A 24,174-nucleotide genomic window follows, 5' to 3' on the forward strand; every position below is an offset into this window, starting at 1 on the left:
GAAGGACTCCAGAGCTGCCTTTTCTATTCGTTCATCATCAGCCACACTGAGGATTTGTGCTCTGGGTTCAGTTGGGAAGAGCCCATGAGGTTCATGTGTCCTGACACCAGAAAGGTTCATGGTAAAGGTTATCGTTCTCTGTGACGGCCTGCAGCGGAAAGGAGACCATTTGAAGGACTATTCAAGGAGACATTAGTGTTTGGTACTTGCCTGCCATTTTAAGACTTAAAAGCTTGTTTTTGACAGTGAAGCAGTTTAAACAGTAAAAGTACTTCAGTTTTCCACCATGTCCTGTTTAGTTGGCCTTGAAATCTTTTAGGCTCTGCACATATTGGCAAATTAAATATCCCGTTTTATATCGACACCCACAATATTTTTCCTTGTCAATACAGACTTGAGGTGAATGAATCAGTCTGACCTGTCTCCACTACTACCTTAAGAGGTTTCCATCTGAATTGCTGCTCATAACTTCTCGCCATATATCAGCCAGGATCATTAGAGGAGAAATTTTTCCTCACATTTTGAGGCAAAAAGCTGCTTTTCTGCTAAAGCTTTTGGGGTTGAGGTTTAAGGATCTAATGTTGAAAATGTGGAAAGATTATTTCATTGTTAATCAGGTTAACCGGTTTTATTTGTCCGTTAACACACTGTTTAGTTGTCATGTCTTGATAGTTGGACGGTGGCGTCGTAGTTTCTGATCTGTATAATTTTACTCTGAAAGGCTGCTGTGCTTTGCTGTGTTATTGTATTATGTTTGGTTATGGAGATCCCCCCCTTTATCCAGCTATGTGCTGCACTGGAACTTAATTCCTTTCTACCCACAAAAGCCTTTGGCAGTTTTATTTAGGTTTTTTTTTTTTTTTTTTTTTCCCGGAGCTCTTGGTTTGCTGTTCTTCTCTCCCATCACTTATTTCCTGTGTGGAAGGAGGCACTTGGTGTTTGTTTTGGCCCAGGTGGTGTTTTGGCCAGGACCGCTGTGAGGTGCTGTGGGTGGAAGAGGCTGACTCTCCTCCTGAGTTCACCTCGCCTGAATCGCTCTGCTCCTCAGCCGCTGCACCCAACTCCACCTTTTCTTTCTCCTTTTCTCTACTGCACACCTTTTAGTCAGTTTTTCTTTTTTCGTTCCCTGCTTCTTCAGTCCACAGATGATTTATGACTGCTGTAGTGCTGTGAAATCCATGGAGATGACCACATTTTTCATGACTTCTTGGAATTTTGTTTTTGTCATTTGTCTTTGGAGTTCACATTGGCACTGTATGACCACATGTAGAGCCCAGCAGCCAGGCTCGGGTCTGTTGAGGGAGTTATATTTTAAGTCATTTTATGTGTCTGCCAGTAACGGCCAAAAGCTGGAGGTATTTTGTCTTCAGATACAGACGTCCATCCATTCGTCTGTCCCTATATTGTTGACATAGTACTGCCACAAATGCCTTTGAATGACTTTCAATACACGTATTCACTTCAAAGAGACTTTTAACCAACGTGAAAGACTTTCACCATCTTGTCATCTTATTAATAAGTAATGAGAAGAGAGGTATTCAAATCACCAGTATTGGTAACACAATTGGTTTGCCAGACTGTTATTGTGGTAACAGAGAGAGCGAAAACACAAACGAACCTATTTACCAGTCGGTCCACTGCTATTTCCTCACCTATGGTCGATACCTATCAAGCCGTTATCCCCGAACATCGGGAGGAGCCAGTTGAGGTTTAGGTCACATAGACAGGATGTTCCCAGGTTACCGTGGCAGTCGGACAAGATCAAAGTTCAACAGGGCGTGCTGGATGAAACTGCAGACAATGAAATCTCTGTTTTTTTTGCAAGCTCATGAAAATAAGCAACAAAACGCCCAAAGTGAACGACCAGCATGTAAACATTTCAGGATTAATGGGCCAAATCTCTATTCATCACAAATAATAACTTTTTTAAGATCATAATGGTATAAAAATAATTGGTTGTCTGCATGTCAATGCCAAAGGTAGTGGTAGTGTTATTGTAGAGTAAACCCTCTGAATTATCTCAATTAGATGATGGAGAAACAGATGTTCACTTGAACTCAGATCTTCACAAATAGGGGATTATTTCAAGAACACCTGAGAGTGTGGTTTCAACTTAACGAATGTTAACACATTCTTGTCGTTTCCCGAGATAAAAAAAAAAATCTGTCGAAGTTAAACTAAAGTCTCTCAATCTCTTGTGAAAACGCCATTTCCATAGAGGAGGCAAATGGTGGAAAGTCAACATGAGCTACAGAGGCCTTAAATGTACATAATGTGAAATGCAGCAGTTTGGAATTACCTGTAATTCTCCTTTTGCTGTCTCTCCTACATCGATAATAAGACTTCAGACATTAATGTCAACTGCAACTTTGGCAGAAGCACAAAACCGCTGGGCTCCAAGTGCACACATTAACTTGGAGGGAAACGTGTTTATCTTACAACCCCATAGCATTTGCAATATGTCAGCAGCAATCAGAGGATTGACCGTGGAGCCAGGTGGGAGCTGCACACGGATCCGAGGGCCCGGGGAGTGGGTGCTGTACAATCAGAGCTGTCGAATGTGTGTCAAAAGTGGTGTGTTTTGGCCGTCCCTCGGTACAGCTGGAGCCGCAGCTCCATGTGTTTGAGTGTATGTTAGCTCAGTGCAGCCAGTTTGAGCCCCAGGACCACCTGTTTGCACAGTGAGCTGCTTTTACTGCCGGTTTGAGTGAATTTATGGACTGCTGATGTTAACGGTTCTATTTTTACTGTGCCCAGGTTTCCTGTAATTTATTACCATCAATGTGACATAGAAAATTCACACCCTGGAGAAAAGGGAAGGAAATCCTCGACTCAGTTCAAAGGCGGTCAAAGCAAAAAAACTTCTGTAAAGTAACATGAACCCTGTTAATTAGTTATTCTGTTATTTCAGTTAATATCATTTTATGAGGCTAATTTAGCAGGTCCAGCTTGAATTAGTGTATATTTTTACAAAGCTCTTTCTGTGTTTGCAATATTCAGGAAACTTACCTTTTTTTTATTTTATTTCAGCATGGATTTCATTGACATCTATTTGACTGTAATAATGATCTTTCCATGTGCCCTTCTCTCTTCTGTGCAGAATCTCGGCTGCGATGATTATCTCGGCTCGGAAAAGGTGATGGACAAGTGTGGCGTGTGTGGCGGGGACAACACAACCTGCAGGCTGGTCTCGGGATTGTTTAGTCACAGCCTGACCAAAGTCGGCTACCACAAGATCGTGGAAATCCCAGAAGGAGCCACCAAGATCAACGTCACGGAGATGGTGAAGAGCAGGAACTACCTAGGTGGGTGGTCAGAATGCGGGTCAATACTTCACCGGGGTGTCAACAGAGAAACCTGAGCTAAGTGGGGCAGTGGTACTCGGCGGGGTCTTCTTACTTAAGACGTGTTTACTACTTCTCAACAATTCTTTTGACCGATTCAAATTTTTTGACTCTGCAAAGTAAATTGGGTTTTTGAATCATTTTAATCTGTCACAGAGTGTTTGGGAATCCACATGCTCACGATAGCTTCACCCATTCCCATTGCCCAGTCTGTTGCATAGTGCGAAAAGTTATTTAAATCGTAGGCAAAAATCGGAATCAGAAACGGGTTTAGTTTCAGGTATAGTTTTTTTTTTTTTAACACCCCAAGGAATATGTTCTGGTGGAATTGGTGCAGAACAATGAAAACACTAAAATAGTTCAAACAAGAAAGACAAAACGGTAGAAAGAAAAAAACTATTTAAGTGAATTAGAATGAAAGAAATGTATTTGCAGTGTACGTTAATGTAACGTATATTGTCTACGGTGGAAGTGATGGGGTGGGTGTCAAGAGATTATCCATTCTAAACTTGTGCAAAATTGGAAAATTTGACAAACCTTACATGAAACAAAATGTTAATAGTGATACCAATGTCCAAAACTACTGCAATTCAAGTGTGCAAACTGACAATAATATACTCATAAGTAATGAAAGTTAGAGAAACAATTTTAAGAAGTTTTAGTTTTGGTATTTTTTTCTTTTTCTTTATTCATTTATTGAATTTAATTAATACATTTCACCGTTCAGTACTATTCCCTACAGGCTAAGTGACAGGACTGGTGACATGCACAAAAGTGTGAGCAACATGTATAATCTGTGTTCTTGTTCAAAAAAAAAAAGGTTTCATAACAAAAAATTCTTTAGTTTTAAAGGTGCAAAACTATAAGAATAACAAAATTTTTTACATCTTGTTCATTGAACTCAAATGTTATATTCAGACTACGAAGGAGAAAACGTGAATTTTTATAGTTTTTCCACATCTGAGAAAATCTAGTTTCTAATGTCATTTAATGCGATAGTGAAAGGGCTGAACTGCTGAGAACCTCACAGAGTTACACACGAAACACTCAGTTATAATTTATCTTTGCTTCTGCAAACGAATCGGCTCACAGTCGCACTTCTCCACTCTTACATTAGCAACTCTGTGAATGGAAATAGAAGATTTAAATTGAAACAAGAAACTGACGCTGTTGCTTCCCCAACAGTCCTGGTGCAGCAACTCGGTTGAAATATTTCTACCAATGCTTTTAAAGTAGCAGTTGCACGTCATTGACATTCTGTCTGGTCTTTTCTACGCAGCTGATGAACTGAATGAGTTTATAGAGACAATGAGTCACGAGTCTATAAACTGATTTTGAGTCTTTCATTCTGGACTTGCACATCGCTACAATCGGGCAGCTTCTATGATCGTAGGCAGGTAGAGGAGTCCGATCTGGCAGCCAGCTCCTCACTTTTTCATTATCTCACCATCGCATATTTAAAAGCCGTCATTACTCCACCGCAACATGCTTCTGGTGCCGTCCAGATATTATTTCAAAACACCAAACTTAAACTTTTGTTAGTCCTTGGTCCTCTGGAAGAAAGGACATCGTTGTCAATACGATCTGTTGTTGAATTTTGTGAGACGGAGACAAAGATGAAGAGTCGGGGTTTCGATGATGCACAGGAGGTTTTTTTTTTAGGATCGTAAAAGAAACGAAGTCAGCTGCCACTCTGAATAGAACCCCAACCTATCTCTCCCATTGCTTTAGTTTCCTCCACTTTATATAGACAACACACACCTGAATAATATCTGTTTTTTGTTCAGATCAGAGTTTGACTCCTCTCAACCTCATTCGATGTAGTAGCAGTGTGACCTACCCACAGTGTCTCAGGGTGATATGACACTGTAGTCAAGATGTATTGCAGTAAAAATGTTCCACATCAGTCTCGTATTTGAATTGTGGATTTGCCATCCTGAGATGCCAAATATTAATGACTTTGTTTACATTAAATTCCCCCAAAACATGATGCATGACGGTCGAAGCAACTCTGTAAACAGCTTATTTGAATTGCCCAACAATGGAAACTTTGCCTTTGTGAATTTAAAATAGACTTTTCTTTTTTCCAAATGAGGGTTTTTAAACTATGAAATTTAATTCATTGTTCAACCTCAACTTCACCCTCAGCCTGATAGTTTTTTTTCTTCTTTTTTCTTTTTAATGCTGGTTAAAATGGTCTGAACTGTGAGGAGATGTGAACTACAAGTTTGGTGATCCGTTACACCACAGCTCAACAAACACATCATACATACTGAGGCCCGACAACACCCCGAGACGTGAGGATGAAACAGGTTGAGGAATTTGGGTAATTTTACAACAGTACTGCTTCTCATGCATTTATGGATTTTAAATTTGTGGCCTCGCAGTGTTTGCTGTAGTACTTGTCTAAGGTAACAGCTAATTTAGCTGTCTCCCGCATAATGTAGTGTTTCAGTTTCCATCCTGGTTTGCAGTTTCATTAGATGCTGTCAGCTGCGGCGCTCTGCTCTCGTTCCAGATATAAATATATGCAGAGAAAATAAGAATCTCCACCACATGCAGTGTTAAATTACAGTTGGAAAGTTCGACACCCGGGGAACAAAAAAGTTCACCAGAGGTCATGAATATAGAGTTATGTTTAATGTATTTCGTTTTTTTATTACAAGTTTGCTGAGTCCAGCTACGCAGGTAGCAGTTGCTTGCAGGATTAACCATGAACCCATGTCGCTATTCAACCGTCAGTGGGGCCTCTCATTAAAATAGCCGATACAGATAGTTGATGTCTTTATGGAGGTAAAACACTGCAGTGGGTTATTTCTCGAAGCGGCTGTTGGAATGTCGGACATTGTTTCAGGAGCGCCCCAATGCAGCAGAAGGTTCAGAGATGAGGAGTAGGCCCCCCGATTCACCCCCATTCATCAGGGCTTCGCGTGAAGAAAGTGTAAAAACATGTTTTCATTAGCGAGTCTTTCCCTTCAAGCCCAAATATCTTTGTTTTAATTATGGTAAGGAATTCCACTAGTGAGGGAAGGGAAGGGACTAAGGATAGATTTGCTGGTTACTGTCCAAATTCCTCTCTGTTTTCGCCCATCAAATAACATTCTTTATAAATACACACACACACACGCGCGCGCTTTCAGCGTGAAATCCATTCCCTGGCCCTTCACTACTGTTAACCCTCACAAATTGTGACTGAGCCTGACCATCCCTTACACACTTAGTCCCTCAGCCCTGAAACCTCACGTCAATCCTTAAATACATGTAGGCTGCTTTGAGGTTTGCATATTCAGAAACTCTGAGCTTTAAAAACCACACACACAAACTTTGACATAGAGCCAAGCAAAAAGCATACACAAGCATGGACATTGACACCTTTCACTTTCGCAATTTATTAGATTCTCTTGATGAATAATCAGTTGTTTGAAAGTGCTAATCTTGAGTTAATGAATGTGTATGACATTTTCGAGTTGTTTTAAACCTGCAGCCGGTGGCAGAAATCTTTCAGCAGGCTCCCTCTGCATCCTCACCACTTCCTCCACCCCCCCACCCCCCCACCCCTCAGTTTGGCCTCGGTTCTATGCTGTTCATCTCTAATAGTGCTTTTAGTTATCCAAACACTCTTTTACAAGACTGTCTAATGTTACACATCTAATGCTCTCCTAATGGCGTCTTGCCTTTAATCCACAAAAATCCATGGAAAACTTCTCGGGAGATTTTCTTACAGGATTTGTATGACAGATTTGCCAGCACAAACAGATTTGTCACATTTGTAAAAAGACTTTAAAGTCCAAGTGACAGACTTTATTTCCGCAGCTCATGTTACTGTTTTTGGGTGGAGAAGTCCGGTGTCAGAATTACTTTTAAACAAAACTAAAAGTCAACCTACTACAGGTCTTTACTACGTCAGAATGGTTTTACGTGAAATAATAATTATGTGTAAGAGGTATTTTCCTTCTCGTCAGAGGTCAGGGCTGTCTGTGGTAATTGTGTGGTTGTGCCGCCCGTCTCTTCCAGCTCTGCGAAGCCGATCAGGCCGGTCCATCATTAATGGAAACTGGGCTATCGACCGGCCAGGGAAATATGAAGGTGGGGGCACCATGTTCACCTACCGCCGACCCAATGAAATCAGCAGCACGGCTGGGGAGTCCTTCCTCGCTGAAGGGCCCACCAATGAGATCCTGGATGTTTATGTGGGTAACAAATGAGCTCTTCCCTCAACAGGCAGTGATAGTAGTGACTCACTTTTCTATTCATGGTGTGATGGACAGGCAAGTACATGAAGGGACATTATTTTAGGGTTATTGTCTGCCTTGTTTCAGATGATCTTCCAACAGCCAAACCCCGGTGTTCACTATGAGTACCGTTTGCCCTCTGAGACACAGACCAGACAGCAACCAAACCACAGAGCAGAAGGTAGAGACTCACTTTCTGCTGCCAAACATCTGGTTGCTCGCTGCATTTTCTAGACGGAACAACGAACTGAGAAAAGAACTGGCGGATAAAGCTTTAAACAGAATCTCAAATTTACTTCAGAACTTGCTACTTTTCATTTGTGGTAATGTTTCAGGGAATGCTGTCAATGGGCAGGGAGGATACAACCAGCACACCGACACCCAACAGGAAACCTTTAACTCGGCAGGCGGGGGCTGGTACCCCCCTCCCCGCCCCGACATCCAGGTACCAGTCGCTCCACCAGCCAGACGTGAGAGAGAGTACAACTGGAGACAGAGCGGCACGACAGAATGCAGCGCTTCCTGTGGGAAAGGTTGGATCACACACTTTGCTTTGACTATTGATTGTGGCAGAATTCAGTTTAACTTTTTGAAGTGCCCAAGTCGTGCCAAAACTGCTCTTTCATACTATAACATGTTGCATCTATAATCCTTTACACTCTGATTACAATGGTCGGCAACAAAAAGTTTAATTTGGACTCTTTTATGTTATGTGTCTTTTTCTTGATATTTATTTCAAAAAGATCAATGTTGGGCCATTCAAAGTGTAACTAATGCAAACTGTTTGACAGAAACCCCTCTGATGGCATTAACTATTCAAAACTACATCAGATAGGCATTAGGGAAGCATGTCACATTTATTAGAGGCGTATAAACAAGCCTGTTCTCTATGCGAATGTGACATGCTCATGGTTAGATACTTTAAACATTATGATTCTGACTATTACTTTTTGATAAAACACAATCAGTTTGCTTGGGCTGCACTTGAATCTGTATTCTGCTTTTCAGGTTTCAGGTACTCTGTTTTTAACTGCGTCCACCGGCTGAACCAGGTCCAGGTATCAGACGCGCTGTGTGACAGCAGCAGCCGACCCAGCCCACAAGAAGAGGCCTGCAACCTGCAGCCATGCCCCGCATTGTGAGTGACCGCTCTTGTTCTCCTGTGCTTGTGTAAAGTGCACGTCGCTGTTTAAAATGGCTGTTATCTGCACAATGATCACCAAGGTGTGGAAAATAACGGACCTGGTTAAAACCTCATTCAGAGCTACAAAGAGCATGCCAAACCTGGAGGGGCAGCGTAACTAGAAGCATGAAGCCCCGCTAGCCAATCAGAGTCCTGGAGAAAACACAACATCATGAATGGCACGAGTTATTTCCTGTTCTTTCAGGGATAAAGGCACACTGTTTGTTTGCTTGAACCGATGAAGAAATGAGGCGTTTGAATATAAAACAACTAAAACACAAGAACAAGCACTGCTTTCACTGTATCCTTTTTCAGTACAACCGTAAACACGGCTTCCATAAAGACGACGCTGCTGATGCTTCTGTCGCATACTGTGACGTAACTCTCCTTCTCTACATGCAAACGGAAAGACTGGGTTTTCCTGCAATGTATTCATTCACATTTTTGAAAATGTTTTATTACTTTATACCTGTGCTTATTGGACTTAGTTTGACTTCTGCGTGAAGAAAGCTGTTTTAGTATCTTTCTAATTAGGGAAACTTACATCTTTATGATTGGCTGATCAAATTGTGTGCTAACAACATAGAACGCTTAACATTTTACACTCATGTTTTTATTGCAGGCTACTGCAGTCAGTCATCTGTAATAAGAGAATTTTATTTAATTTTTTAAAGACAGTGGGTAAAAATCACATAAAACTAACCAAAATAAAAAACATTTTCCGAATTTATAGCTCCAATGGTTCTTTAAATAGGATCAATTTCTAACTGGACTTTTAAATTGTTGTGCGATCAGGTCCTCACATCCTGTAAACCAGGGGTCTTCAATTCCAGGCCTCGGGGTTGGTGTCATGCACGTTCTCGGTCTCTCCAAGTTGCAACACACCTGAATAGAGTAAGAGGCGTGTAATTGGGATTTCTTTACAAGCTTGATATTCGATTGAGGTGTGCTGAAGCTTGGAGAGCGGTAAAACATGCAGTACACCAGCCGTCGAGGCCCGGACATGAAGACCCCTGCCGTAAACCTTTGAGTACCGTTCTACTGTAAGTCGTACCAAAAACTTGATACTAGATAAAATGGACACGAAACTTAAAACTGACCCACTGGATGTACGCTTGCACATCTGCTCTATATGTTGTTGGAAACTGTTAAATGCATCCTTTTAAGGCAAAAACACCAGCAATGGCGGTATTTTTGAAAGTAAGTAAAGTAGGAAAGGAAGAAAGGTAGTAAATTAAATTCTAAAGATCCTACAAAAGCGGCACATATCATAAATTTCAGCCCAACCTTTTAAACCTTTGACCTGTTAGTGCCCTTCATTTGCTGTGCATATGTTGGGAGAAACTGGACGAATTACACAAGTCACTAAATTTGGTCACTTGCCCAAAAAAAAACAACTAGTTAAAATGAGCAGGACTGTAGACATTAAAGTTAAATGTACGAATCAGGGATTTGAAACATTTCTTCTCATCTCTTGCTTTTCACCCGAGTAGCTGGGACATCGGAGAGTGGTCAGAATGCAGTAAGACGTGCGGCCTGGGCATGCAGCAGCGGCAGGTCCTGTGTCGCCAGGTTTACGCCAACCGCACCCTCAACGTCCACACCACCCGCTGTCGACACCTGGAGCGGCCCGAGACCACCATCACCTGCCAGCTGAAGATCTGCAGTGAGTGGCAGATCCGCTCTGAGTGGACCGCTGTGAGTGACGGCGACAAGCCATTGTGAACTCGACACATTTCATTCAGTATGTCGTCATGTTTTTAATTGTGAAAGTGCTTCACTCTTTCCACTCTTTTAGCACGTTGTTTCTTTGAGTAAGCGGTTATTTGCATATCTTATACTTTATTCACTATGGGATATAGATCATAGAAAGAGACGGCGAACAGTACCGTGACTAGATATGAGTCTGAATCTCTCAGAAGTGCAGAGGTTCATTATTCTGTGAAATAATGTGACAGAAAATTCTGGAAAATCTCTGCAAAATGTTCTTCAATGAGAAAGGCAATAACCATAATAAATGATTCCAGACAGCTCATACATCTAATATTGGATAGATGAGATGGTGGGAGCATAAGTCATCCCTTGTTAAATTCAGGCACGCACTGGAAAACCGCTGCATGGGCTCAGGAACAATTCCAGATATCCATTGTCTTTGGACATAGTTCATTCAAGAGCAAAAGGAGGAGCCACATGTGAAAACAATCCAAAAATGCTGCTGTCTTTGCATCAAAGCCAGTCAAAGAGACCATCAGGCTTGTTATCAGCACACAGTAAAAAACAAAAAAAACAAATCTGGTTTTGGTTGGCTCTGACAATTTCTCTTTTACAAGTACTTGTTACAAGAAGAAGATATATGGGTTCATATAAATTGTAAATAATTGCATCCTGTACGTTTTACAGTTGCTCATCAAACTACCTTTTGGAATTGGGCTTGTATGCATAAAGCAAATGACGGGAAGTACACAGAGTACTTTTTATGTCCTCATGCTCTACATGAAACATAATCAGGGAAAAACTAAAAAAGCATCAACGCAACCTTTCTACCTACACAGCGCTGTATTAACCGCATATCCTGTGTTTCCATTAGTGCTCAGTGCCTTGTGGACTGGGTCAGAGGTCACGGGAGGTACGCTGTGTCAGCAACGTGGGCGACTTTGTTCCCGACGAGGAGTGCAACATGAATCTGCGTCCCAACGACGTGGAGAACTGCGACATGGGAGCTTGCGCCAAGAGCTGGTTCTACACCGAGTGGGGCAACAGGGTAGGTGTGGGAGCGGCGGGAGACACAGTGACATTCATTCATTCAGGCCTGATAACAGAGGCGGCCATTGTACACAACAGGCCGGTCCTCATCACTCAAGTTGCTGCTCCTCAAAACCACAGCACATAAGGATGCTTAGTGATTCCTAACTAGAGGGCAGATCAGATTTGATTGAGAAGATGATTCCTTATACTTTAGAGTGATTTTGAATTTAAATATATTTAAGAGGAACCCAATTCCAAACTGAAATGCCCCCTTCACCAATTGTGTTCAGATTGTGATTTAACCTGATTATTCAGCTAACCTATGTCGTTTTCAGTGGCTGAAGCCACAAATAGATTTCTGTTTAAAATGTTTCTTTCTAAATGTTACTGCACAAAACTAAATTCCCTTGTTCCCAACATTTATAAAATGCTTGTTTCTTGTGCTCACGCTGTACTTGAATGCCTTCCATATAGATAATTGAGGATTTTTTCCACCAATTGCTGAAAATGCTGCTCATTCTATTAATTTGATATCCAAACTCCCAGCGTAAGACTGAGAGCCGTTACAGGTAAAGATGACGTGTCCAACATGTGAGTAAGGGAGACTAACCACACCTGTATGTCGGTTAGCGCTGCATTTATTCTCCCTCCAGTCCACCTAATACTGAGAGCTGAGGCTGTCGACAGGTTATTAATTAATTTGAAATTTTTTGGGTTAATGTGGTACGGACAGTAAGTTAAAGCTGGAAAGGAAGAGTTTTGCAACTGATTAAAGAAGCAAGCAGAATTGCACAGATGTTTTTGTTTTACAGTCGTGTATTCACTTAAACTCGAAGCACTGCACAACACAATGGGACTGGGACAGGGACATAAATGAAGCCGTTTTCACTAAATGCATTTCAGACTGGAAGAACTGGGTCAAACTTTGTTTTCCCTCAATATTGAAGTTCTGTAAAACATTCATGCTTGCAAATGCGTTTCCTCACCGTTTAGGACAAATACCTGTTGAACAACCTGACTTTTGACTCTGCAGTGCTCTTCTGAATGTGGGATGGGAGTACGAACCCGGGGGGTCCTCTGCCTGAACAACCACATCAGCAGCCTCCCTCTGGAGGGGTGTGGCAGCGAGCAGCCCGCAGAGTCCCAGGTCTGCAACAACGGCCCCTGTGAGAACCGAATCGAGTGGTTCACGGGGCTGTGGAGTCAGGTACGACTCCCACAGGGACACCATGACGGTCTCTTTGCAGTCTGAAACTAAATCCTCACCGTCTGAGCGATACTGTTGATTTTCTTCTGTTTTTTGTGAGGTAGTGCTCAGCGGACTGCGGCCCGGGGAGCCAGCAGAGGTCAGTGGTGTGTTTGATGAAGTCAGATGAAGGATTCACGGTCATGCCGCCGTACGAGTGCTCGTCCCTGGACCGACCTCTGAGCCAGCAGAGCTGCAACCCGAAGGCCTGCGGAGCCAAGTGGTACCACACAGACTGGAGCGCTGTGAGTAAATCAAACCCTCCTTTCTCTGAACAACCAAACGACTTCACGGTGGGATGACCTGCATAATTGCTTCAATTAAAAACCTGCCAAAGCCTGTTTTGTTTTTTGTTTTTTTTGGCAGCTGTCAAGTTTCAGTGAGTCCTGTTTGATTTTGCAAAATTGGTGATTTCTTCAGCTTCGAGACGCAACCTGAACAATCAACCACTAATAATGTCACTGCTGATGTAACTTTTATTTTCTAAACTTTTTTTGATCTGTTGGATATTACATTTGCAGTATGTATCAAGCATTTAGTTATCTAGTTGTTTGGAACCAAGGGTTTAGGGAGTGGCAGGACCTTGGTCTCATTGAAAAAACTACACTGCATCATGACGTGAAGTTAATGATTTATATTTATTTGCCGTTTTCATTGTTGCTGTTTCTTGACGTCCAACTATCCAATCATTGTAGTTTAATCAGTAGCCCAAAATCAGTTTGGTATATCTTGATGTCTGTTTGTGTGTTATTGAGTATTACAAGTGTGTAAGTGTGGCAAAAAAAAACTATTCATGCAGTTTTGAATGAATGAATGGAAGTTTATTTCGGACATGTGAGAAACAAATCAAAATGTTCAAAATGACAGCAAAACAAAATAAAACAACAAAGCAAACATAACAAAGCAAAAAAAAAATGTACCTAGTCTTAAAAGAATTTAATTTAGAAAATATATTCTCAAGGTTACTAAAGAGTTTAATGGCCACTCAAGGAACATGTTTTTGTGGAAGTGGAGCAACTTTATATTTGTATGCATTGCTGCCTGACCGGAAATGTTCCAAACTTCACTGTAAGAGTTAATATAATAATCAAATAAATACATTATATTAATAAAGCTAATGTAGCTTTTTAAAATGTTTCTTTTAGGAAACTGAGATTGTCAGAATTTCTACCACTTTTCTCTCCAACTAATAACCAATTGTCTAGTAAATTAATAACTTTCCAATAGTGTAATTGGGTATTTGAACCATTATCATAATTACGTTTTGCCAAGCGTCTATTTCATTAGGACAAAGGTAAAAGTATCAACTCTAGCCAGTAATATGAAAAGGAATGCTTTTCTTGGAAATTAAGTTTTTGTTTGCAGGTTTCGTGCCGTTTGCTTGTCACAAGTGGATGGACTGGTGCACAGTTTTCCTTCTCTTTCAGTGAGGAAACATGGTGGATGTTGTGGTTGTAAAAAATGTTTTACTGTTTTATGACACGATTGGCCATTATTATTGCAACAATTGTTTTTATTCAATTTATTTTGAACTATATTTTTAATTGTGATCTTTAATTGTGATTTTTTTTCCACTGCAATTTTAACTTGTGTGTATTATAATCTGTTTCAGTCTACTGTTAAAGTGCCTTCTCTTTCAATAACAAACTTGACCTTTTTTTTTTTTTTTTTTTATGTTTTCTTTTCATCTCATTTTTAAATTGTGACGTTCTTTTAGCTGCGTTCAAAGTATGAACGGTGCCATATAGATGAACTTGTAAAGGCTGATTGCTCTTACTGATTCGTTCCAGTGTTCCAAGACCTGCGAGGGAGGCTTCCGTGTGCGGGAGGTTCGCTGTCTGTCTGACGACATGCTGTCCAATGAGCAGTGTGATGAGCAGCGGAGACCAGCCCAGAAGGAGGACTGCAACCCGGAGCCCTGCATACCTCAAATAGGTCCGTTTTCAGGAACTTAGACATTCCTTGATGAGTATTACGCATCAAAAATTCTATTTAGCGAAAAGATTCTTCCCAATTATCACCCTGTAACTGCAGTCATGTGATTTCTTTCCTTTTTTTTTTTTTTTTCTTCCTTATAGATGAGAACTGCAAAGACAAATACTTCAACTGCAACGTAGTGGTCCAAGCTCGCCTCTGCGTGTACGATTACTACCAGGCAACATGCTGCGCTTCATGTTCACGGGTGGCCCACAGGCAGCCCATCTATCGTGGCCGCAGCTAGCCCCAACCCCTCCCCGCCTCAGCCCGGCCACCCCGCTGGGCCAAAATGAACTAACCCTGCGTCGGGCGCCAGGATCGTAGGCCGGCCTCGGGGACGAGTCTGGCTGGACTTCGCCTAAAACAGACTCTTGACTTGTTTGCCATGGTTGGAAACCAAAGGGACCTTTTTATTTGAGTTGGTGCATTTGGACACAGCTGGCTGGAGAAAAAGAGCACCTTAAGAATAGCGGGTGACCGGAGTCAGTGGATCATCAGAGCCCTGGAGGGAGGAGAGAGTTCAACCCCAAACTGCCGAATTGAAACTGATTTCGGGTTTGAATTGAGTCTAATTTAAGGAATTCTTTTCCTTGGTTCAAGATGAACAGTGCAGCTGTTAAATTTACCTTTGGGTGTTGATTACCTGTGGAGGAGGAGGGAAGCACCACAAACTGTAAATTGTGGTGTACTTGTTGCAGGTGTATGAAACAATAAGTTTTATTTCTTCTCCACAAAACTCAGATGATATAGTTGATGCTGTCTCATGTATAATCCTCGGTTTACCCTTTACGCTGACAGCAGGGGCAGATTTTTACCTTTCCTCCAAACAAACTTTGAGTTATAAACCCTCCATGGTGCTCAGTGTTTCCTGTACTCAGCATGGATTCATAAAAACAAGAAAAAAAAAGTTAGATTTTTGCCCACATCAGGTTTCTCTGGCAAACCAACCTTTTTTTTTCTTTCCACCCTACATCTCAAGAGATGTAAAAGCAGCTTCTGTATTGTGTATGTAAATATGTATCTATGACAAAATGTGTAAGATAAAGCTTGTTTTTAAGGGTTTTCTGTACAGTTTGCCTCACTCCCAGCAACTGAAGAGAAAAATCATCCCCTTTATTTATTTGTGTGCGCCCCCCACTTCCCCTTCCTACACCGTTTATCGGCCCCCCTCATGACTGGGGATAAAACCTTTGCAGCCTCTGAACTGGATGTCGGCTTTCCTCAGCCTGCTGGATAGAAGCGGCTGATGGTCAGAAAGTCATCTGTATTCATCCAGTTCAAACTATTATGTGTATATGTATCTTTTTTTTTTGGTTGTGTGGGATTAGATCATTCCACATTTGTACAATTCCTAATTATCAAACATATGTTGAATATCCTTATTTGATTTTTTTTTTTTTTTTAATTAATCACTTCAGCTTTTTACTGCTCTTTATTGATGTATGCGTGAGGTTTCCAGTCATGGTGAGCCGTCCTTTCCTACCATACCTCTGCTGTTTAATTTTCCTTTTAAACCGACACCCAGTGTGTTGTAGAAAGTTCTTTGTTTTTTTTAGGATATAGCTTTGAATTTCCTCTAAGCACTATAAATTTACCTCCCACCCACATGTACTGTTCTTGTATTAAGTCAGTCTCTAAGAGAAGGAGCCCTTGTCAAGGTGCCATTGTGATGGCATGATATTTCTTTTCTAAAATAAAGACACTTGGGAAGTAAGGAATTTATAAAATTCTCCTGTAGTCTGTGGATTACTCCAGTCCTCCATCCATTATTTTTTAATTGCAATACTGTAAAACCCCAAATAATTTTACTTGATGCTTTGGAATAAACAAAATTAGAAATTATGTGTACAAGTAAATTTAATTTTTTCTGCTGTGGTTATTAAATAGTGAAAGAATTTATATAATCGCCTTCAGAAGTTCAATTTAACTGATCACACATGGACGGTAAAGGTGTCTGCTCCCAGAGAGCTTCAGACATAAATTGGGGGTTCCAGTGATGCCTTTTCCAAGCATCATATTATTCTTATTTGAGAATAAAAGTACAGTTTAAAACTATTTATCTTGGTGTAACATTTTTATTCCTGAACCTCTAAGGATAATTGAAATTAATTATTGAAAAATTAAGTTTTGCTGCTCAACCACAAGTGGACCAGTTACATACAATAAAGACCTAAATACAGAACTTCTTTTCTATGAATCCCAACCGTTACTTTTTTTTTTTTTCTTTTAAATCTTATAATCTATAAAATATTAGGTCTGATCACGTCCAGCCCTCCTGCCAAAAATGACTGTTGGGCTTGAAACAAAACAGACAGGCCATGTGGTTTCAGCTTTGTAATGGAAGGTTTCCTCCTCCAACAATTAAGGTAGTATTACTGACATTTAACACAGACATCCTACTGGAAGGAAATCCTGGTCAAAATTAAAGGCCACAATAACTACCTCTACTTCTGGGTCGTGGCTTCTCAGAAGATAAAAGGTTTTAGCTTGAGTTGTTCTAAATGAGAAGTCTGCTTCCATCCTGTCCAACCAAGTCTTTCGACCAAACTGGCCCAGATGCAAACTTTTAATTTAAACAGGAGAAGTTGGTATATGGAGAAACGGCTGAATAGACCTAGTGGTATTCTCCTGAGTATAGGAAGTCATGTTGCCAAACCTTATGCATGCTGCTCCCAACGTTTTCAACATTATAACAAATCCAAATGCACCATCACGCTACTTTAGTGTATTTAAACAGGTGTGTAACAATGTGATGATGGCCAATAATGTAATGTTTTGGGGCCTTTTGGAATGTACTAAAGCCCATTATGTAATACCATTTTGCCAATAAACTAAGTTAATATTCAGAATTTCAGTCCAAAACCGCATTTCCTAAAAATGGCATTCTTTTGCAGGTTTTGTGCACTTTTGTTATTAAAAATATGACTGGTCACAATTATTCTATTGATTGTTGCAAGCTGCACTTTATTGAAGCCTTTATCAATCTGTTAATGATTTCTGTGCTCTTTGTTCTACATTCTATTGCTTGATATCATACAGTCTGTGCTTGGAAAACAATATTTATCACCCAACTCTAAATGTGGTCTTATATTTTATGTGTTGCAGTATTTTAACAGAGAACGGATCAGAGATCAAACTGTTAAATTAAATGTTTGTAATTAAGTATGTTCCAGTCCCCTTCCCCAGAAATGCATTCGCACACACTCCTCGCACGGATCAAAGGCGTATGTTCAAATATTCTCAAGTTATTTCATTCAATCTGACATTTTGCTCTATGTCCATCATGTTGTGATCCCAAAAGCGACCAACGAGGTGGCGATAAAGTAAGACTTGTCTGGTGCCTGTTGATTGATGCAATACCTGCACAATATCTCACTTAAAACACACACACACACACACACACACACACACACACACACACACACACACACACACACACACACACACACACACACACACACACACACACACACACACACCTCTTCCATCTGTTTTCAGTGAAGGTAACTAATGTATTTAGAAATCTTCATTGTTGTTCCATTTAGTTATTATTCAGGCTGCAATGAACACAGGCATACAGTGCCAGTGTTGCCGCTGCACATCTGAAAATCAGTTAGTGACTCACTTTAGGTCATGACCTATAGTTGGGGGAAACACTGCACTGCAAAATCAATATGGAGAGAATAATCAGGTTTTTAAAGCGTAAGTCCTGAACACTTAATATTTTCTTGTTTGACACGGCAAGAGCATTTCTAAAAAATGTTGGTCTTTTTGCAGACACATTGTGTAAGTATTGATTAAAGTCTCTAGCTATTTAACCGCCCAGCTATAGCTCAGACCACATCTCCTCCTGTATGTATCCTCTCTTCTGCCTATTTAGTTTTTACTTAATTCAGGTTAAACAAAGCTGTCACTTCTCAGGCTTTGAAGATGAAACTTGCGCAATGTATTCCAGAACCCTGAAAAGTACACCTTGTGTGCCTTTGAATTGGTCCCAAAAGGTTGATGTTGGCTGTCATTGTAATGAAAGTTCATCTTTTGATTTTATTTTATTTTTATAGCTTGCTGGATTGTTGGTTAGTTAACTGCCAGCACACCTGAGGGAGACCTGCGTTTTTCTCTACCTGCAGCTTCAACCTTCTGACCTGCAGAGACTCTTTGGTAAGTTCATCTGACCATTGTGGACAAACGTGGTCCTCATAACTAAAGTCCAAACTTACTTCTATGTTGACATCAAGTTTTTATAATGAATATATAGCTAATGTGGACATGTAACCTATATCAAACGCTTGTTTAATATTCAGTAACATGTCTTTATTCAGCATAGATTCACTTCAGCTTCAGTTTCATTTTGGATTCAAGTCAAACATTAGATGTGAAATATTTTAGGCCTTTTTGGTTTAATTTCTGTCATTTTAGTCACAAAGGTGGAATTCACAGCATTAGAATGTTTCATCTCATCATGTTTTTCTTTTTCATGTAACTGGAGGTTGTAATTATCACAATTGAAACAGAAAATGTCACATATTGATCAGTTGAGGACTGTGTTAAAGCAATAGGAGCGACTGACCAGGCTTTATTTAAATGTAAACTCTGTGGAGAGAACAGTTGTTGTCAGTTGGTGACACATGAAGTCCTAAACTGTGTTGCATCTTTCTCTATTTTCTCCTGATCAGTGCAGCTGCACGCAAAAAAACCCTCCTGAAAACATCCCCGGAGATTTATCAGTACCTGCGACTTTAACCTCCTGACCTGCAGAGACTCTTTGGTAAGTTCATCTGACCACGGTGGACAAACGTGGTCCTCAAAAGAAAAGTAAAAGTCCAGATTAACTTGTATGTTGACATCAAGTTTTTATGAGAATTATAGTGTCTCCTCTGGTCCACCCCACATCATGTGCCAGTGGATTCCCAAATAATGACATTAAATCACATAATTATGACTATATAGGGTTGCTCACTGCTTCTGAACATCTGATTTGACACTGGATGTCCTTGTTTAATAATAACCCATTTTCTAGATACCATATAGTGCAAGTCTGGTGGGGTGCGTGTCTATTGAGCCATCCTGCCATCAATTGAATGATCAATTTTCAAAAAAGATAGCCGGAATAATAGTGAACAGTTTGCTCAAAGCCATCTAAAATATGGATACACTAGTGAAAAATGAAAAAAATGTTTTACTCCCGATATTTATCTTTAGTCTCACAATCTCAATGGAGTGGCTTCATGTCCCACGCCAGGCACCACCTTCAAGAGTTTTTACATAAAGAATTTAATCACTGCAATATTTTTTTTACTTAGTGACAAACAGCAGTGTAGGCCTGAGTAAGTAGAACTAAATAGTGAGAATTTAGATAAAAAATTTGTATTTTATTTGTTTTAATTTGTATGATAATAATTATAATTGAGCCCAGAGTGACTTTAGCTTCCGTTTGATTTGGATTCTAAATGTTTCTAAACAATGAACTCTTCTCTTAGGTCTGACCGACAGCAACATGACCTTGATCGGAGACATGATCTCCTCTGACACCTCGGAGTATAATGTGGAGCAGATCCTGGGCAGTGGGGGCTTCGGGACGGTCGCTCTCTGCAAAAAGAAGCTCACCAACAACTTTGTAGCTCTTAAGATCATCAGTAACAAGAAAGCCATCGCTTCCTCAGAGAACGAGGTGCCTGACAATAAAAATCTCTTACATTTCACTTGCATTGTACCCAGAAACACTGTTTAACATGAGATTTGATCTGATCTGGTTCCAGACCAAGTTTCTGCGCTTGATGCGTTCGTTGGGTTCGCACCGATTCAACATCGTTCAATGGTTCACCTCCTTCATGGCTGGTGAGAAATACTGCCTGGAGTTTGAGAGGCTGGACATCTCCCTACATGAGTACATAGAGACTTATAATATCAAACTGCTGGAGAGCCGTCCCATCGTACATCAGGTATGACTTGTGTCTCTTTCATGTGTCAGTTTACTCAGAATTCAAGCTAAAACTTGATTACTGGTCCACATGTTTCTTCAGGTCTATGAAGTGTTGTTCTGTGCTTTGTTTCAGATGGCTGAAGCTCTTTCCTTCCTGAAGGAGGCTGGGATTGTTCATACTGACCTCAAACCTGCCAACATCATGATGGTCAATCATGTTCATCAACCATTAAAAGTCAAACTGATTGATTTTGGTTTGGCTATTGACGACCCGGAGAGACGGACCAGTTCCCGGCACGGGACTCTTTGGTACAGGTAAGTAACCACTTTGTTCTGCAGATGTGGACCAGCTGTGTCGGCACTGCCGGGTGACATCTTAGTTTCTGAGTCTGTTTCATGTTAGACCAAGTGACTAAAGTGTGTTTGTGTCCTCAGAGCTCCAGAACTGCTGCTGGGAGCTCCGTATAACCACGCCATCGACACGTGGGCTCTGGGCTGCAGCATAGCACAGATGCTGCTCGGTGTTCCCCTGTTCGTGGACAACAATGATGCTGATATGGTAAATATCACATTTAAAATCCAACACAAATGACCCTTTCATCCTCATGGACAGAAAATTGTGGAAGTTGATTCATATTGCAGTCTTTGTTCTGTTTAAACATATAATCCAACATTGTATTGTGTCCACAGTTAAGAATGATTGTGTGGATCATCAGACAGCCTCCAGACACGGTGATGAACTTTGGACTTCACACAAAGAAATATTTCACCAACATGACTGACCTGACCAGAGTTTGGTCTCTGAAGGTACCATTCATAGTCTCCATTTGAACCATGTTGGATCAGAGTAGATTGCTCTATGTTTGTTCTTCAGACTACCATTATCTACATGTAGATTTTATGAAATCTTTCCTGTCATCAGTCACCAGTTGATCCAGACAGGGAGCTGTACCCCATCAACACCCTGGCTGATCTTTTGGGGGTGAGTGTTATCTCCTGGAAAACGTCTGTTCTTATGATTTCAACAGACAAGTTTAATTATTTTCTGAATTCTAGTTTGATTTCTTGTGTTGCTGCAGTTTACTGAAGAAACTGACGACCCGGCTGAAGAACGTGACGGAGCGAGTTTTGTAGATTTGTTCCAACTACTGGGGACCTCTGGAAAACGAGGAGCAGGGAGGAAACTGAGACCGAGCCTGAGACAAACACCTTCCCACCCAAGAGAAGGACGCTAGACCTGGAATATATCAATTAAGAGACTGCTCCAGCTAGTGGATCTGCCCGAGGAAGAGGGATGAAACCGAGCCAGTGACAAACTCCTCCCCACCTGAGAAAAGCTGGCTGGAACCCTAATATGGGCTTTATTTTGTTATAAATGTTTTGACAATAAAAGCTTGTTTAAAAATGTCATTCGAATAATCTCCTGTGTGAAGGTTTAACCATCTACTGTGGAAAAGGGTTTTCAAATCAGCAACTTTAAGACTGTGGAAGCAGACTGTTCAAATCCTTTCTTATTTGCAAATGAAATATTTGTGGAAGGTCTCTCCCACTGAACATTGAGAAATATGTATTGAATATGTACTCATTTTCTTTATATGAAAAACAGTTTTCATCTTTCTCAACATTCTAGAGATGGTGTGATTGTGGAATATTACAACTATTTTCAGACTGATGAATACCAGAACAGATTAGAATTCTTTTTTTCTTTGTTGTGCAACAAATAATGTGATGAGACAAAGTACCCCAGAAGAAAGAAAAGTTCCAATCATTGCTAATTTCCATGTTAATAATCAATATATTCCTTCAGGTCAGGTTTGTTCTTGACAAAAACCTGCAGGATAATTCCATTTAACACAAGAGGTGTAGTACACTCAGAAAGAAAAGTACACAGAAAAGACTTAAACTAGAAGAAATTTGTTATTTTTGTAAAAACAAAAGTATGGGAACATAATTCATTCTCTCAGCAGGCGAGTTAAAATCAATTTCTGGGTGCAAGCTTAAAAATGAATATAACAAATCGGTGTATTGTACTTGAGAGAAAAAAATCAGCTCATCTCATAAAGTCCAAAGACAGTCTGACCTCGTCACAGCAGGATAGAGAACGTTCACAGTTTTCATTAAGAAAGTAAGTAAAGCTGAAACTACAGTAGTAAGCAAGACGTGAAGAATGTTTAAATACTTCATTTTGCACTACTGTAGATGAATCATGCACTATTTATTTATTTGTATTACAAAATATAAAAGCTTTTGAAATGTCCATTTTGGGGTGAATTATGAAGCACATTTTTCCAGAATCAAAATTGTACTATTTGCCATTTTTTAAAGTGGCTATACAATGTGATGCCATAAAAAAAAAAATTTTTTGTAAAACCAATGTCTATATGAAAATGATGTTATTTGGAAATCACAATTACATTTTTTTAAATGGATTTTGATTTTAAAACTATAGTTTATCTCAGATAAAAATGGGTGTGAATTGTGATCCTTGTGTCCACTCCCATTTATTAGGAGATCAGATCCCACCACCAGTTAAAAAAAGGAAAAATGCTCATTTGAAAAACATTTATTAGAAATTTATTGCACAAATAGGAAACATATAAAGAGTACAACCAACATCAAACACAACAAAAAACACCTTTAACAGACAGTGCTCACAAATAATACATTCACATGAGCTTAAGCTCTTTGACAGGTAAATTATAAAGTTTTTAACTATAACTAATACAAATGAGAATGACACATTTTTTGAATGAGAACAGTATAGTCAAAAAAAAAAAAAAAATAATGGACTAACTTAAATAGCGCCTTTTCGCTGACAGCAGCCCCAAAGCGCTTTACATTCACACACACATTCACACACCATTGGAGGCTGCAGCCGTGCAAGGCACTGTCACTCCAATGGGAGCAGTTTGGGGTTCAGTGTCTTGCCCAAGGACACTTTGGCATGTAGGCAGGCAGAGATGGTAGAGATGGAATTGAAACTGCAACCTTCTGATTGGGAGAAGACCGCTCTACCCACCAAGCTGTGCCGCCTCAAAGGGACTGGAAAGCAAAGGGTCTCATTATTCTTTTTGGAATAGTTTTTTAAACATCTCAACAGTTTTATTACTTTTTTTTTTGTGTTATTTACTTAGTGTTTTAATGTGTTCTTTAAATTCAAAATATACTGAACAAAAATATAAATGCAACACTTTTGTTTTTGCTCCTATTTTTCATGAGCTGAACTCAAAGATCTAAGACTTTTTCTATGTATGCAAAAGGCTTATTTCTCTCAAATATTGTTGACAGACTTGTCTAAATCAGTGTTAGTGAGCACTTCTCCTCTGCCGAGACAATCCATCCCACCTCACAGGTGTTTCATATCACGATGCTGATTAGACAGCATGACTATTGCACAGGTGTGCCTTGGGGTGGCCACAATAAAACACAATTCCTGGAAGCTGAAAACATCCCAATTCTTGCATGACCAGCATACTCACCAGATATATATATATATAATGTATGGACATATATGACTGGTTTTA

At 40.2% G+C, this 24,174-nt stretch overlaps 1 protein-coding gene across 1 annotated transcript in view; it reads left to right on the forward strand.

The window, feature by feature from the left end:
* thsd4 (thrombospondin type 1 domain containing 4) overlaps positions 1-16,443 on the forward strand; it is a gene marked incomplete at its 5' end in the record, with an annotated part of 52,183 nt that extends 35,740 nt beyond the window's left edge. Inside the window, 11 exons of the mRNA XM_080458464.1 lie at positions 3,101-3,305; positions 7,359-7,534; positions 7,664-7,757; positions 7,912-8,109; positions 8,585-8,714; positions 10,253-10,457; positions 11,347-11,520; positions 12,538-12,711; positions 12,816-12,995; positions 14,541-14,685; positions 14,829-16,443. Of these exons, the coding sequence (XP_080314590.1) occupies positions 3,101-3,305; positions 7,359-7,534; positions 7,664-7,757; positions 7,912-8,109; positions 8,585-8,714; positions 10,253-10,457; positions 11,347-11,520; positions 12,538-12,711; positions 12,816-12,995; positions 14,541-14,685; positions 14,829-14,971 (1,824 nt within the window). The 3' untranslated portion in view covers positions 14,972-16,443. The remainder of the gene's footprint in view (positions 1-3,100; positions 3,306-7,358; positions 7,535-7,663; positions 7,758-7,911; positions 8,110-8,584; positions 8,715-10,252; positions 10,458-11,346; positions 11,521-12,537; positions 12,712-12,815; positions 12,996-14,540; positions 14,686-14,828) is intronic.
* Positions 16,444-24,174: the final 7,731 nt, after the last annotated feature.

Source organism: Lipophrys pholis (assembly GCF_963383615.2).
Source record: "Lipophrys pholis genome assembly, chromosome: 2".
Taxonomy (NCBI): domain Eukaryota; kingdom Metazoa; phylum Chordata; class Actinopteri; order Blenniiformes; family Blenniidae; genus Lipophrys; species Lipophrys pholis.